This window comes from Sinohyriopsis cumingii, chromosome 8 (genome assembly GCF_028554795.1).
Source record: "Sinohyriopsis cumingii isolate HCF-2022 chromosome 8, ASM2855479v2, whole genome shotgun sequence".
In the NCBI taxonomy this organism is placed as follows: Eukaryota; Metazoa; Mollusca; class Bivalvia; order Unionida; family Unionidae; genus Sinohyriopsis; species Sinohyriopsis cumingii.
In genome coordinates this window covers 72,031,076-72,055,228 of record NC_142968.1, presented here as the reverse complement: position 1 = coordinate 72,055,228, position 24,153 = coordinate 72,031,076, and the positions used below count along the sequence as shown (strand labels likewise).

The following is a 24,153-nucleotide window of genomic DNA, read 5'->3' as shown; positions in this document are numbered from 1 at the left end:
AGTACCATCCATTACAGTACAATACAAAACAATACAATACAGTACCATCCAATACAGTACAATACAAAACAATGCAATACAATACAGTGCAATACAAAACAATGCAATACATAACCATCCAATACAGTACAATACAAAACAATGCAATACAATGACATCCAATACAGAACAATACAAAACAATACAATACAGTACCATCCAATACAGTACAATACAAAGCAATACAATACAGTACCATCCAATACAGTACAATACAAAACAATACAATACAAGACAATACAATACAGTACCATCCAATAGAGTACAATACAAAATAATGCAATACAATACAATTCAATACAGTACAATACAAAACAATGCAATACAATACCATTCAATACAGTACAATAAAAAACAATACAATACAGTACCATCCAATCCAGTACAATACAATACAGTACCATCCAATATTGTATAATGCAAAACAATACAATACAGTACCATCCAATACAGTACAATGCAAAAAAATGCAATACAATGCCATCCAATATAAAACAATGCAATACAAATCAATCCAATACAGTACAATAAAAAAATAATGCATTAAAAACACCCCTGGGTCAATATAGGGTCTATGTAAATTTAACATGGGTTATTTTCTTCACTCTCTGTTGATAGTATTTACAAAGGGTTATTTCTTCACTCAGTGTGGATAGTGTATAATGATTTTCTTCTTCCCTCTGTGTGGTTAGTATATTATGGCATTTTCCTCTTCCCTCTTTGAGGATAGTGTATATTGGGTTATTTATTTCTTCTTCCCTCTGCGTGGATTGTAGATATGGGGTTTATTTTTTTACATCTCACCTACGTGTGGTTAGTAGGTATGGGATTTGAATTCTTACTCTTCCATGTGTAGATAGTATATTTGGGGTTTGTATTATCTCCCTTCTGTGTTGATAGTATATTTGGGGTTTGTTTTTTCCTCTTCCTTGAGTGTGTGTGTGTGTGTGTGTGTGTTCGCGTACGTTGTGTAGATCATATATTTGGTTGTTTTTCTTCTTCTTCCTCCCGAGTGTGGATAGTATATTTGGGGTTTGTACGCGTTAGCAGAGTTGTGTGGATAGTATATTTGGGGTTTGTATGCGTTAGCGACGTTATGTGGATAGTGTATTTGGGGTTTGTACGCGTTAGCGACGTATTGTGGATAGTATATTTGGGGTTTGTATGCGTTCGCGTACGCTTGTATGGATAGTATATTTGTCTTGTTTTCCCTCCCTTCCGTGTGGATAGCATAGTTTGGGTTTGTTTTCCGTCCCTTCCGTGTGGATAGTATATTTTGTGTTTTTATGCGTTAGCGACGTTGTGTGGATAGCATATTTGGGGTTTGTATGCGTTCGCGTACGTTTGTATGGACAGTATATTTGGGGTTTGTATGCGTTCGCGTACGTTTGTGTGGATAGTATATTTGAGGTTTGTATGCGTTCGCGTACGCTTGTATGGATAGTATATATGTTTTGTTTTCCCTCCCTTCCGTGTGGATAGCACAGTTTGGGTTGTTTTCCCTCCCTTCCGTGTCGATAGTATATTTTGTGTTTTTATGCGTTAGCGACGTTGTGTCGATAGTATATTTGGGGTTTGTATGCGTTCGCGTACGTTTGTATGGACAGCATATTTGGGGTTTGTATGCGTTCGCGTACGTTTGTGTGGATAGTATATTTGGGGTTTGTATGCGTTCGCGTACGCTTGTATGGATAGTATATATGTTTTGTTTTCCCTCCCTTCCGTGTGGATAGCATAGTTTGGGTTTGTTTTCCCTCTCTTCCGTGTCGATAGTATATTTTGGGTTTTTATGCGTTAGCGACGTTGTGTGGATAGTATATTTGGGGTTTGTATGCATTCGTGTACGTTTGTGTGGATAGTATATTTGGGGTTTGTATGCGTTAGCGACGTTGTGTGGATAGTATATTTGGGGTTTTATGCGTTCGCGTACGTTTGTATAAGACAGTATATTTGGGGTTTGTATGCGTTCGCGTACGTTTGTATGGATAGTATATTTTGGGGTTTGTATGCGTTCGCGTACCTTTGTGTGGATAGTATATTGGGGTTTGTATGCATTCGCGTACGTTTGTATGGATAGTATATTTGGGGTTTGTATGCGTTCGCGTACGTTTGTGTGGATAGTATATTTGGGGTTTGTATGCGTTCGCGTACGTTTGTATGGATAGTATATTTTGGGGTTTGTAGGCGTTAGCGACGTTTGTGAATAGTATATTTGGGGTTTGTACGCGTTGGCGACGTTGTGTGCATAGTATATTTGGGGTTTGTATGCCTTCGCGCACGTTTGTGTGGATAGCATATTTGGGGTTTGTATGCGTTCGCATACGTTTGTGTGGATAGTATATTTGGGGTTTGTATTATCTCCCTTCTGTGTTGATAGCATATTTGGGGTTTGTGTTTCCTCTTCCCTGTGTGTGTGTGTGTGTGTGTGTGTGTGTGTGTGTGTGTGTGTGTGTGTGTGTTCGCGTACGTTGTGTAGATCGTATATTTGGTTGGGTTTTTTTTCTTCCTCCCGAGTGTGGATAGTATATTTGGTGTTTGTATGCGTTAGCGACGTTGTGTGGATAGTACATTTCTGGATTTTATGCGTTAGCGACGTTGTGTGGATAGTATATTTGGGGTTTATACGCGTTAGCGACGTTGTGTGGATAGTATATTTGGGGTTTGTATGCGTTCGCGTACGTTTGTATGGATAGTATATTTTAGTTTTGGTTTTATTCTTTGATCTGTGTGTGTGTGTGTGTGTGTGTGTGTGTGTGTGTGTTAGTGTAAGAACGTCTGGACAGTATATTTGTTGGGTTTTTTCCTCTTCCCTGTGTGAATAGTATATTTTGGGTTTGTTTTTTCTTCTTCCCTCTGTGTGTGTGTGTGTGTGTGTGTGTGTTTGTGTGTGTATTGGTCTCTGTTTGTCCCTATAAAACTCCCTTTATCCCTATCAAATACATTCTACCTACCTACCTACAGTAGCGCGTATTCAGGTCAGCCACTTGCAACACTCTTGCCATTTATCCCCTAGTTTCCAGTACAGTGACGTCACTGACGCTGGAAATTTTGAGACTATAAATATGAACTTGGGGTTTTCCACAGGTTGTAGCTATACATATGTACCAGAGTTCATAAACAGGAACGTCACTCAAGCTGAGGCTATAAAATGATAGTGGGGTTTTCCAAAGGAATAACCCACAAGTGGTAGCTATAAATAGATAGTGAGATTTCATAGGAATTTCAGCTGATTATAGCTATAAATAGATACATGGGTGTTTATCCACGATCGTCACACAAGTTGACATTGTAAGTAGTTACTAATTTTATCCATTTTAGTCTAAACCATTGTAACTTAATTTTCGGGGATATGTTTATTTTCCTTAAATTCTGTGACCATTTCGTCATTTTAGCGTTACTTTTAGTCGCATCAATTTTGTCGTTGAGCATTTCCTTGATTATAGCTATTTATAGCATCATTGCAATTATGCAAATTTTTTAACACCCCAGCAAGATTTCAGGTCTTGGTAATGCTTTATATATAAATCTCAGGCTTGTACTAGTGTATGTATGTCTCTGTCTCTGTTGTGTTTGACCCTCTACCATCATTGTCCCTAGACAGACCCTATACAAATTTCCCATTGTCAATAGACAGTCCCACCATTTTCAATTTCCCTTGTCGCTAAACAGGCCCACACTCTATTCCCATGTTAATTTCCCTTGTCGCTATACAGGTCCAAACTATAATCCCATGTTAATTCCCCTTGACGCTCAACAGGCCCAAACTATAATCCCATGTTAAATTTACATAGACCCTATACAGTCCCGGGGGTTTTTGTCCATGTTAAATTTACATAGACCCTATATTGTCCCAGGGTTTTTCTCCATGCTAAATTTACGTAGACCCTATACTGACCCAGGGAAATCTGTAATACTAATTTTTCATAGACCCTATATTGACCCAGGGTTTTTCTCCATGTTAAATTTACATAGACCCTATACTGACCCAGGGCTGTTTTTAATGCTAATTCCCATAGACCCTATAGTGCCCCACTTCACTACTTATACCTTCAAGAGACAAGAGTCAAAGTCGTTTCAGATACCATCAAGTAAAAGAATACGATTCATATTACTCTCGTCTACAAAGCATATATTATCATATATCAGTCTGATTGCCTCCCCTATGTATCGTCTTTATAACTTTCGTGTATTATTGTAGGCAAATATTTTTTTTAATTCTCTTAGCTATAATTGATGATGCTGTTTTATTAAAAATATTTAACAAAGTAATAAGTCTCCAATTTCTCTTCATATATTTTTTCGGGAAATAATGGAATGCGATAATTCCCTCACTCTGTGTTACAGATAAAATCCGTTGCTTATTTTAAATCAGTGATTTACTGAATTTATGAAAAGCTGTCCTACGTCCTTCCAAAAGAATTGATAAAATTCAATAATGAATATATCACTTCCTGTACTTTTACAATTTCTCATGTACTTTAGACATTTGAAAAGAGTTTGTACGCCCCTTTAAAAGTTTCTTTATCCACGTAATACCGCTCCAATGGCCTAGTGATGAGAGCGTCTGCCTCTGAAGCGGCAGGTCGTGGGTTCGAACCCTGGCCGAGTCAAACCAAAGACATACAAAATTGGTACTAACAGCTACCTCGCTTGGCGCTCAACATTAACAGGTTACTGTTAGTACTGGTCAGCCTGGTGTCAGGATAATGTGACTGGGTGGGACAACATTCTATATGTCTGCGGCATGATACCCCAGTGCTAGACATCACTATAAACTGTCACTGTAGATATCGTACCGATATGACTGAACAATTGTTAAAGCTACGGTAAAAATCCAAATCACATAAACACATATCCAAGTCATTGTGATTATTATCATTCGGTATAAATTTGATACCATCCAATGACATCAGTAAAATTATTATATAAATGCTATAACAATTCAAATTTTACTGTTAGAGATGTATGCTAATGTATGCATTGCCTTGGTTACATATTTACTTATAGTGATTTACATTGTATACCATGTGATGAACCCCTTTATATGTTCCAATACGAGGAAACTACTAATCACTCCAAAAGCTGCTATCGTACTTTATTGTTTGCGGATCATAATCGATGCATTATGGTACGCAAACACAATTTCAAGCACACGATAAAGGCACGTAATTGAAAATTCCTTTGAAGCGTGACTAATAGTGGGTCAATATGGACACTTACATTTGGGCGAAGTAAATTCGCCCACCTGACTTAATAGGGCAAAGTGATGGTGGGAAATAGGGAGGAGTAACTTTTAGGTCAACATTTTAACGGTAATATAAATGTATCTACACATGATATTTTGCTGGCCTGGCAAGTAAAATAAAATTAAAATACGATCAAATACTCATCAACTTCTTAGACATACGAAAACTTCTATATAACGTCATTAATAGAATTAAGTAGCAGCCTAAATATATGATTAAATGATAATGGTTGGGTATTTATCGATGTGTAAAATTCACCCAATCACTCACAAAGCAAACAAAATCGGAAGGACTTTATGTTAACTTGTGAGTGATTAGGTATATTATACTCATCGATAAATACAAAACCATGATAATTTTATCCGTATAATTGCAATTCACTTTAATGTAGATCGAAATTTTCTTTCATTAGCCTCATAACTGCGATATAATACATAGCCCGATCTTCGCTAGCCAAGAATCGTTGATCCATGTTATACAGTGATATGGGGTCGAATGTAATAGCGGGTCATGCAAGTGATATATTGTTATGATCATTGTTTTACTATTTAAAAAATGGTTGTTGCGGTTAAACCAGGATATTTTATTGAAATTACGCTTGAGTATGGCACGTGTGGTTCTAGCAACGTTGTTGTTACTTTCTAGTTATTTCGATATTTCAAAAGAAAAATCGGGTCCATTTTTAGTAAGATTCCTTGCTTGACATATGAACCTGACCTCTAATAACAGCTGGTGTAAAATGTTGTCGAGGTGAAATGAAAACTTTCCGAGGATTGGCTTGTAAAGCCTACCACACTCCTTCTTCGGCAAATGTGGTGAGTGGTGAGGTGTAGGAAGGTATGTGCAATTACATTGTTTTAACTTATCATGGTCAATTTTAATATGGGGTTTGTAAATTTTGGTTGGAAATCACAGGAGTGGGTGGGTTGACATATGTTATTGTTAATAGATGGTCCAGATCAGTATCACGTGACCTTTTACATCCAATGAAATTGCAGAAAACGCGCCAAATTAAATGTTTCCTTAAATAAGTTCTAATTACTAATACCCTCCTAAGGCATCATCTCATTCCAATGCATTTTCAGGTGAACTATTTGATAAATTCATTAATTTATTCATACATTTTACCCACAAAACGTTTTTATTGATAACGTGTTTGTTTTGGGGGTTTACAAAGATATTCAATCCTGTTGGGAATACTGCTAATTTTCGAAACTATGGCAACGACCCAATGTCCCAAATTCTAAATAATACAGCAATTACCGTTGACAACAAAATTAGAGCCTAAATATCCTTACGACGGAAAACTTGACCAAGTTATCAAATGTGTAAAGAAACATGCGGATAAAAAAAATCAGTAATAAGCAACATTCACACACATAGAGAAATAGATAGACAGACAGACAGACAGACACACACACACACACACACACACACACATATATATATATATATATATATATATATATATATATATATATATATATATATATATATATATATATATATATATATATATATATATATATATATATATTGTTGGCATCCGTTAGTCTCGAGAGACGATGGAACTACGCCCATGAGAGATGTCCTGGTTGGTGGTTGTGCAGCGTCTGCTGTGACTAAGTAGTCCAATGTGGGAGTGGCAGTCCCTGCTGCACTTGCTGCACTTGAAGGTTGCGTCAGGTGTTGGTTGAATATATATATATATATATATATATATATATATATATATATATATATATATATATATATATATATATATATATATATATATATATATATAGACTTGATTTGTTGTGTATGATTGAGAGAAGGATTTTTTTGGGGTCTTGCATGACTAATGTAACTTTTTGTAAATATGTTTACGTTGATTTATTTCTAAATGATGCTTTGATTCTGACAAGGATTCATTGATGGAAATGTAAATTTAGACAGAGTATTTTCAGAAAATTGTAACTGCGACATAGGTCAAGTGAATATGTATATAAAGATTGTTTACTTCGGAATTATTCATTCCATACCTTAATACCAATTTTAGTGGAATCCATTTCAGGTGTGTTCAGTTATTATTTTAGAGGATTTATCAATCTAAATTATAAATTGGAATTACAAAGTGCTTTGACTTTAGGACTAAATTACTATTTTGGAAATTATTGTGAACTGATTCAATGACATCATGGATTAGATCATTGTGATACACCAAGACTGTTGTTACATTAACCAAGTTCAAGAACAGTGGCACATCAGCACATTCGAAATTGAATTCATTCGTAACACCGCTAGAATACTCTATAATTCAGGTCTTGTAATATAACATGTAGGAGTATTTGAGATATAATTCACCAATCATATTGTAAATTAATTGTACATTTTCGTGTTGTATTCTACACATGGTTATTTGAGGGCGATCACAATAGCTCCCAGTTATGACCCGGGAACTAAGATCACGATCACGATGGTGGGAACGAACCCCAGGGTCAATGTCGGTTGCATGTATAGATTCGTATGTTCTTGCTGTGTACAATAATATACAGTATCGTTATATTGTGGGGATATAAATAATATATGAATATTGACCAAGGGGCTACATCCCTAGGGTTATGAGAGGACCTATGATTCATAGACAGTTGGATATTTGATTTTGTCTTTTTAAGCCTAATAAGTGCATTACAGCTGTAAGGCGTTCATCTAAATAGCTTCTAAATTTTAACCACGTGCCAAAATTACATTCTATACAGTAATCCTTTGTCATGGTTAGGAGTCCCGTTGAGAGCCGCGTTTGATATAGACTGACACAAATACCAACTCTAAAATATACTGGTCTTATGATTTTGTAGTCATTATAAACACACACACACACACACACACACACACACACACACACACACGAGATAAACGGCATCAGAAGCTTGCGTTATGCCCGAAAACTCCACCTAAATTAATTCTTTACTGTCTTCATCCGTCAAACAAAAAGCTCATGCTATGTACCTTGATAGCTTATCAATCAGTACATTAGAATAAGACATAAGCAACATTGTTGAACATTGTTTAGGAGAGAGAGAGAGATGAGGGACCATGTCTTGCCCTTGGTGGAAAACAAAAACATGTGCATGTGTGTGTGTGTATGTGTGTGTGTGTATGTGTGTGTATATGTGTGTGTGTATATGTGTGTGTGTCTGTCTGTGTGTGTTGGTCTGATCTTCGAAATCGTCTCCATGCGATATCAATCCACGCGTTACACAGGAGCAAGCATCGTCAGATCGTATGGGCCATTCAAAAGTCGAAAACGTAATGACAGAAAGGTCTTCAACACAGCTTATTATGAAGAAACGGAATTTCTCTACCCTTTAACCTGGTTTACTATTGCGGTTAGATACATTTTAGGAACAATTTTGTGTCATTCGTATTTGATTGACATATTTGTTTCTAATAATACGTGAAATTAATTTCTGGAATAGAACAAATACCTTATGCATTGCAGCAAAAGTATCATCATCCTATCCACCAGATCAACTTAGGTACCTATCCGGACCAAATAAAATATACTCTCTCTCTCTCTCTCTCTCTCTCTCTCTCTCTCTCACCGGTGGCCTAGTGGTTAGAGCGTCTGACTTGGAAGCTGGAGGTCGTGGGTTCGAACCCCGGCCGAGTCATACCAAAGACCTTTAAAAATGGTACTAACAGCTACCTCGCTTGGCTCTCAGCATTAAGAGGTTCGTGTTAGGACTGGTCGGCGTGGTGTCAGGATGATGTAACTAGGTGGGGCATAATGATGCATGATGCCCCAGTGCAAGGCATCACTTTAAATAACCACACTGCAGACATCGTAGTGATATGACTGATTTTTTTTAAAAATCCAAATCACCATGTCTGTGTGTCTGTCTTGCTGTCTCTATCAAATGCCCAATCTACAATCTGCAGTTATAAATGACCCAAAGAATGCAACCGAAATGGCAGGTATTCAAAAGGAAAAATTTTCATGTATATTAACTCGTCCTTGAGACCTGAACTCCACCTGTATCGATAAAACTCTGATTGTCATGATCTTATTTAGTACGTTTCAGTACAACTCCTATATGTTTTATTATTATCTGCAAATACACGTCGATGCCTACTTACGCACATGAAATTTTAAACTCAGATATTAAATATATTGTATTCATAGATTTATGCACAAACGACAAAGGAATATATGTATTCATGGTTGAAAGGACGTATCGACAAAGGCAGAAATGTGAGAATATGAAATATGATGATTAATACGTATAAATTTCTCCAGCTCCCTCAAACCGTATAAATTTCTCCAGCTCCCTCAAACCTTTAGCCACATTTATGCTATCTGCACATTATTCTTACTACTTTGACGCAATGGTACTATTATTGCCTAGTTACTTGCTAACTTATAAATTGTTAATTGGTGAGTTTAAATGTACCGAACCCAAACACCACAATGTGCCTGGGATCAATAAAACTTTTTTAAAAAGCTCTATTGTTAAGTATTTTTGTTTACTTTGGGTTTCGCTGTAAGCCCCAAGAATATGTCTTGACTGTGATGCGGTTTCTTCTTGTTGCGCTATATAGGTCTGGCTAACGATAAACTCCAATGATAAACAAATATCGGGACCCGGTTTTTCTGTGGCGCCACCTTTTGGAAAGATAACTGGCTACGATCCCTCATTATTTCACTTACGTGCTGCGGCTTTACATGTTATGCGTCTCTTTGTCCTAAGCCTACATACAGACTTTATCGTATCTATTTCGTTGATGTCTTTGTGTTTTCATATTTAACCTCAGGCCATTTACTAGAACGCGTATTATACGATTCGTGCTGTTATTCAGAATTACTCAGTAGCCCAAGATTTATGCCAATAGGTCCAATGGAGCGAAAACAAATGTATTTACAAGTAATTTTAATCTAGCTATATTTATAGTACCCGAAATTTATTCATCAAAGACAGCCCCCCCCCCCCCAGGGCAAGGCAAACGAGGCAACCGCCTTGGACCCTGTAACGTCACCCTCTTATTAAGAGGGTAGGTTAATTAGATTTGGCTGGCGTTATCTAGAGGATGACCTCACTCGATGTTTTAGCCCAGCGGGAGTGAAAGAAGAATATAATTTCAACAGAGAACTGACCGAGAATACTGGGAAGAAATAAAGCAATACGAGCCCCTTCCACGAGAAAATAACAAATGTAATCAGAACAAATTAATAACGGCAATTCCAAAACAAGTTAAATTATATCGATAGAATGTTACAGGAGTGTCCAAATTGGATTTATTTCAACATCATAACGAGCGGTGAAAAGAGTATAATGTCCACGATTGATTTGCATCACCTTCATCCAGTGACCGTATCAACGTCCTCCTAGTTCATCAACTTCCTAAGATCTATGCTTTGCCCATCCATAGACTTCCTTGTCCTTTTTTTTCTGACCTCGTCCTTCTTTTTATTCGGACTTCTGTCTTTAGACTGTCTCGTCTCTCTCCCAGAAAGCTGTTCTTTAAAGGACAAAATTACCCCTAAATTTATGTTTATCCCACTCTCTAGAGGTACATAAAATTCCCTCACGTTACTCAGAGCATGTTGGCTATCCACACACTGCGTAAATTCTGACTTAGTACGGTAGGACATTGACCTCGCTTCCAGCTGTTGGTCTTAAATTACCACGAGAGCGTCTATCGAATATTACCGTATTATTTTACATAAACTACTATATGTTCGATTACTATTGCATGAAATTCACAAATTGTAACTCACAGCAATCCTTAACCTAAAAGAGTATTCAAACATTACAAAATCAGATATAATTAGGTAAGTAACGTTAACTCACAATAATTTGTATCGTCCTAACAAACAAAGGAAGTTATTTCATATAACCCTATGAAATCCTACATATATGAACATTTGGCTCGCGTACAGTCAATTCTACCAATGAATTAATAACTGTAAAATTAAAAAGAAAATTGCATAACAACTCTAGTATCAACACACATCCATGAAATTGAATAAACGATACATACTATGAAACCTAGTCATAGTAATACGTTTGCATAAAACAAACAATCAAATAATAGAATATTACATGAAACTAAAATTGCGTACCTTATTGGTGTTCCCTTTCAGAACTTATGCGTCCTAGCAATAAAGCCTGTCTTTCTTGTTTAACGAGGAAAGCACTATTCTCTTTAGGCTTCCTTGGGGAAAGACTACTTTTCCTCTTTCAGGAAATTTCAGACTTTAAGAATTTCGACTAAGGTTGTCACTTTAAATTCTGATTGCTTCTAAAGTGTACGGCATAATTTATTCTGCCCAATTGCAGGCAGTGGTCCCTAACATTTTTCAAAGAAATAATTCCTTTCATCAGATTTAGACAGATCAGAATCTTTGAACGACGGTGCGTAACAATTTCCCTTTGAAAAAATGATAACGTTGACATTGGTTCCTACCAAGTGGTTAGGGTTGGTAGCTCAAATGTTTAGGGCCGGGCTTGATCAAAGATTTTTGTATGCAACGTTAGGTTGTATACAGTTACCCTATTCTGACTTTAGTCTAAAATATAAGTTGGAACGTGTCCTTGGATAAGTTGACAACTATCGCAAAGGAGTTTATCTCATCAACTGAAGATAAAAATTTTGGCTGTACCAAATCGAAAAGGATATTGTAGGCTATTACATTTGCGTACTACGACGAGTTCTAATTTTAACTGAACTGATATTTGAGAACCCGGATGTAACGTGGTATTGATGGTCCATTTATACTGTACATATACACTGTACTAAACACAAATTTCTACACTGTAGTTTACAGTAAGTGGTCGAATGGTTTATATCCGTACGTGATTTATGGTTCCGTTGATGAAGGAAATGACATCCTGTCATACCACATCGCTAATCATTGTAATTCCGACAATCAGAAACTTTTGTTTCGCTCGCGTTTGAAGATAATTATGTTCACACATATTTCGATTTATTGTGAAGTCAAGTTTAGATACATTCATGATATTTATATCCGTGATGAAGAAGCAAATCTCGAGAGACACAATGTAAATTGACGCTTAAGGTTAAATTGGAGGATAACTGTATGACAAGTTTTGGGGATAACAGAATCGATGTTATTAATATCCTGACATCGTGCGAGACAATACATTCACCATGGCTAAATTTACCAGTTTGTCGTGCCATAATACATCCTTTATAGTCCATGCAAGACCTATATGCAGTGTTCAGTATAACTGTCGAATTTATATTTCTCAACAAATATTTAACTACCTTACCCAGCCTGAAATATTTAAGTGGAATGCTTCAAAGTTCAAGATATACAGCAACGTCAGAAGTTGATATTTCTACATATAAAACGTATTTTAAAGGCCTTGCATTGTACACATTGAATGGCATCGGCATGTGGGAAACTCCATACCACAGATGCGTGATTCAAACTTGAAACCAAATAAATACTCAACCTCTTGGGGAAACTTTTGCATGTTTAGGTGTCTTCGCTAGTATGTGGGTAGTTGCTGGTAAGAGGGAGGGGAGCGCCTTGGGTGAAATTACGACAACCTCGTCATCAGAAGACAACGTACATCATAGTCCCTGTAGACCAGTGTATCGTTTCACTATACTTATATCGTGGTCCATGTAGACCAGTGTATCGTTTCACTATACTTATATCGTGGTCCATGTAGACCAGTGTATCGTTTCACTATACTTACCAGTCTATCGTGTTAGAATACGTGCATCATAGTCCGTATATACCGGTTATCGAGTCATTATACAGTTTTGTTGCGTTTACTGATAATTTAAAGGCTCAAATGTCAACATTTTACAGATTCCCTTTAACACCATCTGATAGTGGTTTCGGTGTAATACATTATTGTTAAAAAATCCCGACATCTTGTCTCACAATCTATATTAATAGTTACAAATACTCTCTCTCTCTCTCTCTCTCTCACACACACACACACACACACACTGTAGGACACAAATAAAAATATATATGTGTATACGCACATCAGCAAAAAAGGTTTTACTAAGACTTGAAAATATCTCGTAAAATACAGAACTCTGTAGCCGATAGACTGTACCGCTGTTGAATTTAAGAAGGTTTTATACGTTAAAAAAATGGGTGTACGGACAGAAACCCACTGACAGTGGTAGGACAAAACAAACCAACAACCACCTAGGATCAAAGCCACTCAGGTGAAGGACCAAAGCCTTCCCCCACCGCATTTACAATTATTGAATTAATGACTGTATTATTGTCTTTAATTTTTTAATTAATTGCTTTAAATCACATTTGTCAACCATGTACGGGGGGAGGGGCTTTTATCTTAAGGACCTTTTATTCTAGAATCCCCCAAAAGGGTCCACGTGTCCTCTAACGTGTAGGATTTAATACACAGCTTTGCTAAATAGTTTTCTCGTTTTTTGTGTCTAAAACTATACTTGTGTAACTAGTAAAGTTCTTTTTAAAGTACAGAGAGACACAAATTAGATATATTTTAATCAAAATAAGAACAAAAATTAGAGCACCAAACTTGCCATTTCCAAACATATGCTCTTGAGGTCAACCTGTTTAACATAAAAAGTCTTAATCCAGATAGTAAAGGATTTTTAAAACTATTCAATCACTGAACAGTCATAGAATATATGTTCCATATTTTCAACATATTGTTTACAAAGTACGTGTATTGTCATCAATGATATTGTTTTCTAAGATTGATTTGTTGCAATATTCTATGCATGCATTTAAACTGAAAGTTAATTAACTTTGAGTCTTTGGTGCACTTGTTCGATAAAATGACATCAGATAAGGAGCAAGATGATGAAGCAACATTTAATCTACTAAACTGTGAGTCAGTTGGAGAGTTTGATAGAGACATGGCTGAGACATTTGTAAATGAAAATGATCATTGTGTTAGGGAAGACAGATTTCCACACCATGAGCCTGATGATATAGTGAAATTTATAGAAAGTAAGCAGCAAGTAAATACTTTAAAAAATACACTTTTTGATGTAAGGCTCGTGACTAAATTCTTGCAGTCAATAAATGAATTCAGAAACTTACACGAGATACACCCATCTGAATCGGATCAGCACCAGGCTGATTTTATACTCAGTGTTAGGAGAAAAGATGGATCTGAGTTTGAAGCGAACAGCTTAAGAAGCATCATCAGCTCCATTGATTGCCATCTTAAAATCAAGAAATATGCAAGTACAATCATGAGAGGAACAGACAAAAATTTTGCATAAGCAAAGGAAGATATTCGGGCAAAGCAAAAATATTTAAAATCTAATGGAACAGGAAATAAACCCAATCGGAGTCAAACGATTAAAGACGAAGAAATAAATGCATTGTATAGAAAAAAATAATGGGGATAGAAACACATGAAGCCGTTGTTAACACATTGTGGTTTAACAACTATGTGTATTTTGGTTTGAGGGGGGTGACTGAACATTATAAACTTAAAGGGGGTTGGGGGCTGCTACACTAAACAAAAATGTGAATGGATTCGAGTATCTTGAACTCAATGAAAGGTAGACAAAAACAAGAACAGGAGACAATGTCAAGGACATCAGGGATCTTAATCCTAAGATGTATGAAAACAAAAACAACAAAGAGAGATCCACTTGTTATCTACAAACAGTATGCTGAGCTAAGACCAGCAGACTTTTGTCAACGTGAAGATCCTTTCTATATTGCACCCAACACTATATCAATCTCAGCGACACACCCAAAATGGTTTAGGAAACAAGTCGTTGGAATTAACAAACTTCGAAACATCATGAAAAAAATGAAAGAAAATGCAAATATTACAGAAAGAAAGAAATTAACAAACACTAGTTGCCGAAAGTACCTAATTCAAAAGTCGAGACAAAAACATTTCGCCAACTGATATCGTGCAAATTTCAGGCCACAAAAATGTAGTCTATAAACAGCTACTCAAACATTAGTAACAAACAACAAGAGAAGTACTTCAATTACCTGAGCAACACCCGCCACCCAAGTAATGATGTTGTCAACCCTCACCCCCACAACAAAGAAATTTTAAACTGCACAGCAACTTTTGTGTATCAAGTTCCTAAACGTGTAATATTCAACATAATCACATTAACTGCAACCCATTCTACGGACCAAACATCACCGTACAAAATATGTTTGTTATGAACCTCTCGCAAAAAGTGAACGAGATCCCTAACTGGGTCAACTTCTTTCAACAGGCGGATTCTCAAACAGGGACCACACAGCGGAAATGTAGGAGCATTATTGAAAGTGACAATGACAGTCAGTAGGAATAGCGAAATATGGGCTGAAACGATATCAATGAAACGTGGTTAAGGTTAAATTGCTAAATTACCTCTTGTTCCTTCATTATTTTGATGTTTCTGGCTCGAATCGTACTTTTGCTATAGATGCAAATGGCCATCCTGTTACTGTTCATGAAAACGAACGCTGCAAATTCAATGTTTGCCTACACATTATTTTAAAAAAATTAATTGTGCACTATCAGCCTTGTGTTTTTATTTCATTTAATATTGCTAAAGGAAACATATAGCAGTTAATATGAATGAAATGCACAGGAAATTATGAATCACTACAGAACTTTTTTGGGCGTACATACATGCGAGGGGATGTGAAGAGTTCACTCCCCTAAAGTGTACTGTTTATGGCCGTCAGTTTTATCTCCCACATGAAATGAAAACTTGTATGTAGTATAAATAAAATATATGTATAGCATGTACGCTGTATCAATGATATACCACTCGTTGTATAAATTTTTCATTAAGAGGAAACTCGTCAAGCCTCTTTGCATACATCTCGTGGTATATCTTTGTTGTTTTTGTTGTTGTAGGACTTAACGCCATTTTTCAGCACACGATAGGCTATACATGGCAGCTTGTATTAATGGTGGAGGAAGAACCCGGGAAATCCCCGGAAAGAACCACCGACCCTCGAGAAGTTACTGGCAAGCGTTCTCACATACCCACATTAGCTGAATCCGAGACTCGAGCCCCGGTATATCTTTGATAAGCATACATACTATGCATATATATATATATATATATATATATATATATATATATATATATATATATATATATATATATATATGTATAAGCAATGAACTGACAAAGAATATTACAGAACTAGTATCTAACTTGCCTGAGCGCATTCGACTCTTAACGAGTTTTTTTTCAAAGGAAAATACAAAACATAGACAAGACAAACAAATAAAACAGAAAAACCGTTGTGTTTGCAAAACTTTTCATGACTATTTCTACAGGAAAGAAACATTGAAATCTATTTTGTTTTCAGCTAATTTACTTCATCTTGTTGTGGATCCTTGAAAATATTATATATTGACCTAGAAATCGATGAGCCATAACGATGTCTGTTTTTTATGTAAATTTATGTAAGCGCAAATTATATCCCGGATATTTCATTGTTATAGTAGTAATTATAGGCTGTTGGGTGACTAATTAGTATATTTAAAGAGTTGAAGAACATAAATAAAGAGGTACATATTTATCTTACCGATCGACAGCTGCGTTTGTCGTCTTGACTTAGCAAATGAACAAAGCTTTTAGCGAAAATATACCTCGCTTGATCTCATATTGCCAATAATGATTAAGGTGGCGCTAGAAAAGGACAAAAGGAAAATGACGTCGAACAGGGCTTTTCATCGTTTGGCACAATTTCTCAGCGTATTATCTGTTGATTGTACTTTCGAACAGCCTTGACACGGTCACTTGTGGATTCCTATTGGTTTTCAACATGGATTAACATTTTATCAGGGTTATAAATTTGTACTTTAAACACATTTCGAAACGCCTTAGCTCATCATGTATAATGCGTAAGAGCATTGCTTTAATCAGCGGTTTCCCGGATGGCCAACTTGCCTATAGCGTTCGCCTTTACCGATCAGTGTAATCTCACCTCTGTCCACGTGGGTTCCAATCTCAGGTTCGGCCAATGTGGTTATGTGAGAAACTCTGCTAGTAACTTCCCACGGGTAGGTGGTTTTTACCAGGGTATTCTCGGGTTCTTCCTCCACCAGTTATGCTGGCCGCCATGACTAGCGTCACAAGCATTGATGACCACCGTTAAATTAAGAACTTTATTCAATTATACGTCTACTGTTCGATAGATGTTAACTCTTCCTGAGATTGCACGCCAAGTTTCCTTATGTATGTGTATGCGTTTTAACTAATTTTTGCAACAATTATTCTGCCTACATCGGCTCGTGATTCTAGATGTTGGCTGCACAAGATAGTTGTTGGTTAGAACGCGTGTATATCGGATTAATATTTTAAAACTACTAAATAATTGTCTCTGGAAGGAACATTTTGACGATGTGCTTTACAAAATCTGACCGTTAATGACTGTATCGTAACTCTTCGTGAAACGTTTAAAACTGGCATGTTTGAAAAATATAATAAATACACTGGTATGCCGATACATTATGTTATTGTATATAATATATGCGAAGTGATAGGTAAATTGATGATTTTGATATATTTCCAAATCAGCCCCAAGACTAATCAGAGTTTTATTATTTGCCTGTTTGTGTTTCGTCGTCACAGACGTTATCTCGGTGTGGCCATCCAATATGTTGTTTGCTTCGTGTATTGTCAGAAATTAAATATTTGTTCCGGGGGTTGTCGCATATTATAAATATGATTTCCCTCCCTTGAGTGTATAAATTAGAGGGAACTCGTTTATGTTGTAGAACGTACGCTGCCAGTAGGCCACTTTTTGGAAGGTATACGGTAGTAGTTTTGTGAGGATGTGCTGAATTGTACATATGATATTTTGCGTGTGTTACACGTACTTTTGAAGTGGGATTCAAGTAATGAACGCCGCGAGAGACTCAGGCATAGACAGTCTATCCCGGGAAAACTGTAGTTTTGATAATTTTCTCCCAGGGTAGACATGTTACACGGTTCATATCGAGTGTTAAGGTATTTTAGTATGGGTATTGATAATTTCTGCATACGCGCTATGACAAACCCGACGTCCGGATCCGGTTTAATCAGGTCTTGGTAATACATTTCAGCATCGTATTGGTTATAAATATTTAGTTTTAAAACAAAAATAGCTCGCTAGACGGATTGTCTTTGTTATCAGAAACAGAGGTCAAACAGGAAGAAGAAATAATAAACATGTGCCAATCACCACCTGACTGAGTCAGATAGTGGTGGCCAGGGATGCAGGGATGATGTCATGTCCAAACTATTAATATTCATAAGTGTTTGTGGTAAGGTATCGTTGAAGGTTGATGGTCTTGGGTCTATCCCGTAAGGTTTTCCGTGTGCAGAGGTCGCACCCTTCGTGGTGTGTCTGTTGTAAGCAGTTCCATTATAGCTTTGTGATTTACGTTCACCGCACACAAGTATTATCTTTAAAGTGACATTACACTCAATTCGAACAAGGACTAACAAGGAAGTGCGTGTTGTATAGGTAGGGAAGGCTGGTATTTGATGCGTGCGGGTATCCGATTTTTTATTGTAAAGTACATACAACTGTGGGGTCAATAGTGGCGTATGCTGGGGTTGTTCTCCCTCCGTCTACCAGGGCTATGAGGGACAGACGATAAGCATGAAAATACAATATGGCAGCATGGACAATATGCAGTTTAGAAAAAGTTTGTTGGAGGTTTAGGGAATCTACAAGAAAATATATAGTGTATCGTTTGGAATTCAGTCGGACCATAATTATACCACACATACAGGACCCACTGATACGTAACACTGATTTTGCGAGTGTATATTGAAGGCTGTGTCATAGTACACAAAAATATATAGCCATATGGATAGGTGATAGTGAAGAAATAATTATAAAAAACAGCCTTTCAACATGAGGGACAATGCCGTATTTATGTTTTTCATCATCGTTACGTTCATAGGCGGTTTAATTATTCTGACGTCCTATATGGGAATATCTACTGGACATGTAGTGTGTAGAACTTACGCAAATTTTTCGAATAGTGTCTGTACATGTAATGTGACCGTTGAACCTCTTCGAAGGCTGAATAATACATCGCCAGAAGATTCTCTTTTGGAGAAACTGGCGTCGAAGTCGTTACAGAAAAAGATAGCGGAATCGAGAACAGATGATAAACATTATCAGGCGCTTGCGTTATGCCCGGAAACACCGCCTAATCTAGGTTAGTTCTTTACTTTCTGTGTCTGTAATAAAAATAATGCAAGCTGCCCAGGACCATTTCGATGAGACATAAAACAATCTGCTGAACATTTTTAATGAGAGAGAGAGGGGGGGGGGAGGGAGAGAGAGGGTGTGCATCACTGACAGTGGAAGCAGATTGGAGTCATAGGAAGACAAAGGTACTTCCCACGCGCGCGCGCGTTTGTGTGTGTGTGTGTGTCTGTGTGTGTGTGAGGATCTGATCTTTATAGTCGTCGCTATTCGACGTCAGTCCCTGCATTACGTAGGAGCTAATGTCGTCACATGTTATGGTCCATGACAAGTTGAAAACGTCAGACAGGTCATGCACATCACTTTATTATGAAAAGAATGCACTTAACACATCATTATAAATTGCCACACTGCAGGCATCGTAGCAATATGACTGAAAATGTTTTTTAAAGCCACCCATACACACACAAGCACATATATAACACATCTGCATGAAATGACAATTTTGATAGTTACAGCTGATTTTGTCGCAGGGTCCATTTCTTTCCCAAGAGAGTAGCCACTGAATATTGTCATGAACGCTGTTGGGACAATATAACCATATATGCACGTAATGGTCTAAAAAAGGCATAGATGATAAAAACGTTTTTTTCGTTTCTTATTTTACCTCAAAAAACGCTTTTGTTTTACGTTTTTTATTATTTTGCGTTTTTTATATTTGGTACTTCCATTTTATTTTATCATCGGCCATACAGGCGGTCCTCTGTCATAATCTAGATAACAAATATCGATCAATAATGAATCTATGATGCTAGCCTACGATTCTTTACGTAAACATGCTACAGCATAGTGCTGATATCTGGTAGTGTAGGCCAGGCGTGGTCAGATCAGTCAGATGGTGATAACGACATTGAGTGAAAAAAAATTCAATGTTATCTGGACTACAGTTTAAAACTTTTGACATTTTTCCATATTTGTATCACTGAAACTTTAAAACTGGTATGTAGCGTGTAAATAAGTAAAATATTGATTTTTGTGTTGCCTAAAAACTACTGGAACTTTTTTTAGTTTTTTATTTATTGAGAAAAAATGCGTTTTTTATTTTAATTTTAACGTTTTTAACATCTTTGGAAAAAGGCGATTGTTTGCTTGTTATTCACATTAACCCCAAGGATGCGCCTTTTGACACCCACACCCACGACAGGAAGAGACTTAGCCCATGTGTTACAAATATAAAGGTATGAATACTCCAACTTTGTAACCACTTGCAGGACATGGAAAGACATATATACATATCCAACATGCTTATGTTTGTGGGCAGCCCATCCCACTAGGATTCTACCGAAAATGATCAATATTTGAGGTGGAAGTCAAGACTGACAGAGGCGGAGATACGTGTTTTAGAAAAATAATTCTTATTTGGCGCTCCTATACTGTTCCAAATAATTACTTTTATCCTGGTATACTTGTCAGTACCGTTGGTTATTCACCTCAGTTCAATGTCAGATATGCCACAATTAGCAGATTTGAATGATGCTGTATAGAAGTTCTAATCACATCTTAGTCAGTGACTTTTTGTAAGCAAGCCAGATACAAAATAATGTGCACATAGCTATTTAAGTATTTCTTTTATATGTGATATTTTACTTTACGAATGCGGTAGAGCACGAAATGCAACCGTTCGTCCGTACACGAATCCATCTGACCGTTCGTCCGGTTTTCTATCGCTTTTAGACTAAATTTTAAGAAGACTTTTGGGGCTTTCGTATTGGATTGCAGATTTGTTTCTGTAAATAATTCCGTGAAAAAAAGCCCACTGGAATAGAACTGTTGCCAAGAAAATTATCATCATTCTATACACCAGATTAACTTAGGTGGCTATCCGTCCCAAATATGCATGCTTACACGCCCTCTCTCTCTCTCTCTCTCTCTCTCTCTTCCCAATTTGCTAATCTACAATTATCTATGACCCAAAGATCGCGACCAAAATAGGCGAGGCTCAAAAGGGGGCATTTTCATGTATAAAATGAACCTTTAAAAGAACTTTTTTATGCAAATGTACGTCCTGTGAATTTTCCCCTTAAGTACCTTCTGTATAATAATGTTTTAATGAATTATGTCACATTAGATAGTTTGTAAATTCTACAATTATTATTAGTGTATGTGGGCAGAATTGTCTTGTATGATTTGTCCATGTCCCAATAAAGGGCATAGAGAGAGGAATTAAACTTCCGAATTCTGATTGCGTTATACGTTATTATATTATGGATAACTTTATTATTTATGGCTGTGGCGGGCTGAGTCTGAATTGCGGGTGATTTGGCACAGAGTGGGGGCGAGGGCGAAATTTTATCTGATTTGATATTATTTCTCCATAAGCAAATGCAAAAATAACAACTTTGAAGTGGGAGTGGGTGAGTCGATATAAAATGGGGGCGTGTTGGCGTGTGCGAGTTGACATAAAGTGGTAGTGAGTTGGCGTAAAATGGGGGCAAGTTGGGTGGGGTTGGTGGGTGGCGAATTTGCAATGGGGCGAATTACATGCTCTTTGTAATCTGAACTCTTCTTGTAATCTGAACCTCCATCTATAGATTAACGGCGGATATAAGTGGTTAAAGCGTCCAACTCGGATGCGGGAGGCCACGGGTTCAAATCCCGTCTGAATCATACCAAAGACTTATACAATGGTGATTACAGTTGCCTAATAGGTTAGTATTAAGACTGGTCGGCCTGGTGTTAGTATAATGTCATGATACCTCGATGCTAAATATCACTATTAACACCCACACTGCGGGCATCGTAGTGATGTGACTGACAAAATGTTAAAGCTAAATTCAAAATCCAAGTCTCACACGGACAAAGGTTCCCAACCTTGCCACAGCAATATGTATAGGATCAATTTTTTTAAAATTTTTTTTAGAAACCTCCATGCATTCACAACTTTGTTCACAGAGCAACAAGTTAGCCATCAAGCAGTTAAGCAGATTGCTGAATCGGAACAATGGAAATTCAAACATGTCATCGATTTTATATCGACTATGTGTTTATTGCTAACAGTAGAACTCGAGAGTTTTGTTTAACAGGCATTCGTTTCTAGTGATGCATTACCCGGAAATGTTTGTCCAAAGCCATATTTATACCAACATGTTGCACCTACAAGCTTCGTTTATATTTTGATTACCTGATGATTACAGGAAACGTGATACCTGTCGTGTGACAGGCACTTAAATGGACGAAAATAGATCACTCACAAAAGTGGGCTAATTAATTATTTTAATGCATTTCTCCAATATGAAGGTGGCTATGTAAGGTTGTTAAGTGTTCACAAATCCTTGTGTTGTATATCTTTGAATTGTGAGTATAAATAAATCACTACAAACAGTCTTTATGCATGTACCTGTACGAATGTTGCTGTTCCAGCTAGATATGTTTCTTACCGCTTTCAGATGTACATATATGTTTTAGGGAAACTTTAATTATCATGATATGGCTCTACGACCTCAACAGAAAAACAACATAATCAATAGATATAAAATGATTTACTTACCATATTTTATCTTATTGTTTCACTCATGTTGGAATATTATATTTAGGGCAAATTTAACTTTACCAAGGCAGCTCGTACCGGGCAAGCTGACCTTTCAAATTTTAAAAAAAAAATCCTTGTTGCATACATACTTACATGCATATATATATATATATATATATATATATATATATATATATATAATGGAGAGATATTTAGTGAAATTATTCGTTCTAACCTTATAGCGTATAGCTTCAAATTTTTTGTTCATCTTTCATTATCAAAAGGATTTTGACAAACGGTTTTCCGTTTGATCGTCAGTTTGTATAGGATTGAAAGTTGCTAGTATCCGCAAATGTTTTAATATCTTCAGACAATTATTTCTCGCTGACATGCGCTTCTTCTTTTCCAGCTTTCTAAGGTAAAGATTATGTCTTACAAAAGTTTATTATTGATACATGTTCTAATCGCTGCTAATTTTGTATCTCCTAATTTTAATATCTGAATGCAATCAAATTTCTCCTATAACTTGTTTTGTAACCGTATTTTGTCACAGTGCTTTCTTATTTGCAATGACGCCTTTAATGCAAGTGGACAAAATAGTGAACATAAATATAGTGGTATTTGGTAATTTTGCTCATTAGGACATTCCCATAGTCCTAAGTCCAATGGGCAACCGTGGGTAACGTCACTGGGAAAAGTTAAAATGTTACTAGGGGCTGACCATATCTGACATCATTACGCGCTACTCTAAATACGTATGAGAAACTCTTTATTAAATGTGTATAGCATCTAACGGGAGATTAACACGAGAATGGCATTATAGCCTATAAAGGATGCATGAGATCGAAAGGGTTTATATCATTTTTAAAGACTGAGTTGAACACAGAGCCAATACGTATAAAAAAAACAAAGCCTGAAAAGGATTTATACGGTAAAAAGGGTTTATATGTTTTTTAGTTTTGAGTTGAAAACAAGGAGAATACATTTGCAACATGTACAATACCAAGGCAGCATTTTTGGGGTGGGGTGGGGTGGGGATAGTCATATGAGTATATTTTCTAGGAAAGTGAGTGGGCCTGAAAAAAGTTGTTTGGGTTCTTCCCTTGAGTGAAAAGCATAGGAAAATAGCAAAGTATGTATGTATAGACTCAAAGGTTAATTGGTCATAGGGGAAGTTAAAT

At 36.6% G+C, this 24,153-nt stretch overlaps 1 protein-coding gene across 2 annotated transcripts in view; it reads left to right on the top strand.

The window, feature by feature from the left end:
- Positions 1-24,153, top strand: part of LOC149793794 (beta-1,4-galactosyltransferase 2-like) — a 71,947-nt gene that overhangs the window by 20,285 nt on the left and 27,509 nt on the right. The window contains exon 1 of one of the 2 annotated variants that reach the window (XM_089967786.1): positions 18,302-19,453. The exons of the other annotated variant lie outside the window; for it this stretch is intronic. Within the exon in view, the coding sequence (XP_089823912.1) occupies positions 19,144-19,453 (310 nt within the window). The 5' untranslated portion in view covers positions 18,302-19,143. Of the gene's footprint in view, positions 1-18,301; positions 19,454-24,153 lie in introns of those variants that run through there. 2 annotated transcript variants of the gene reach the window in all.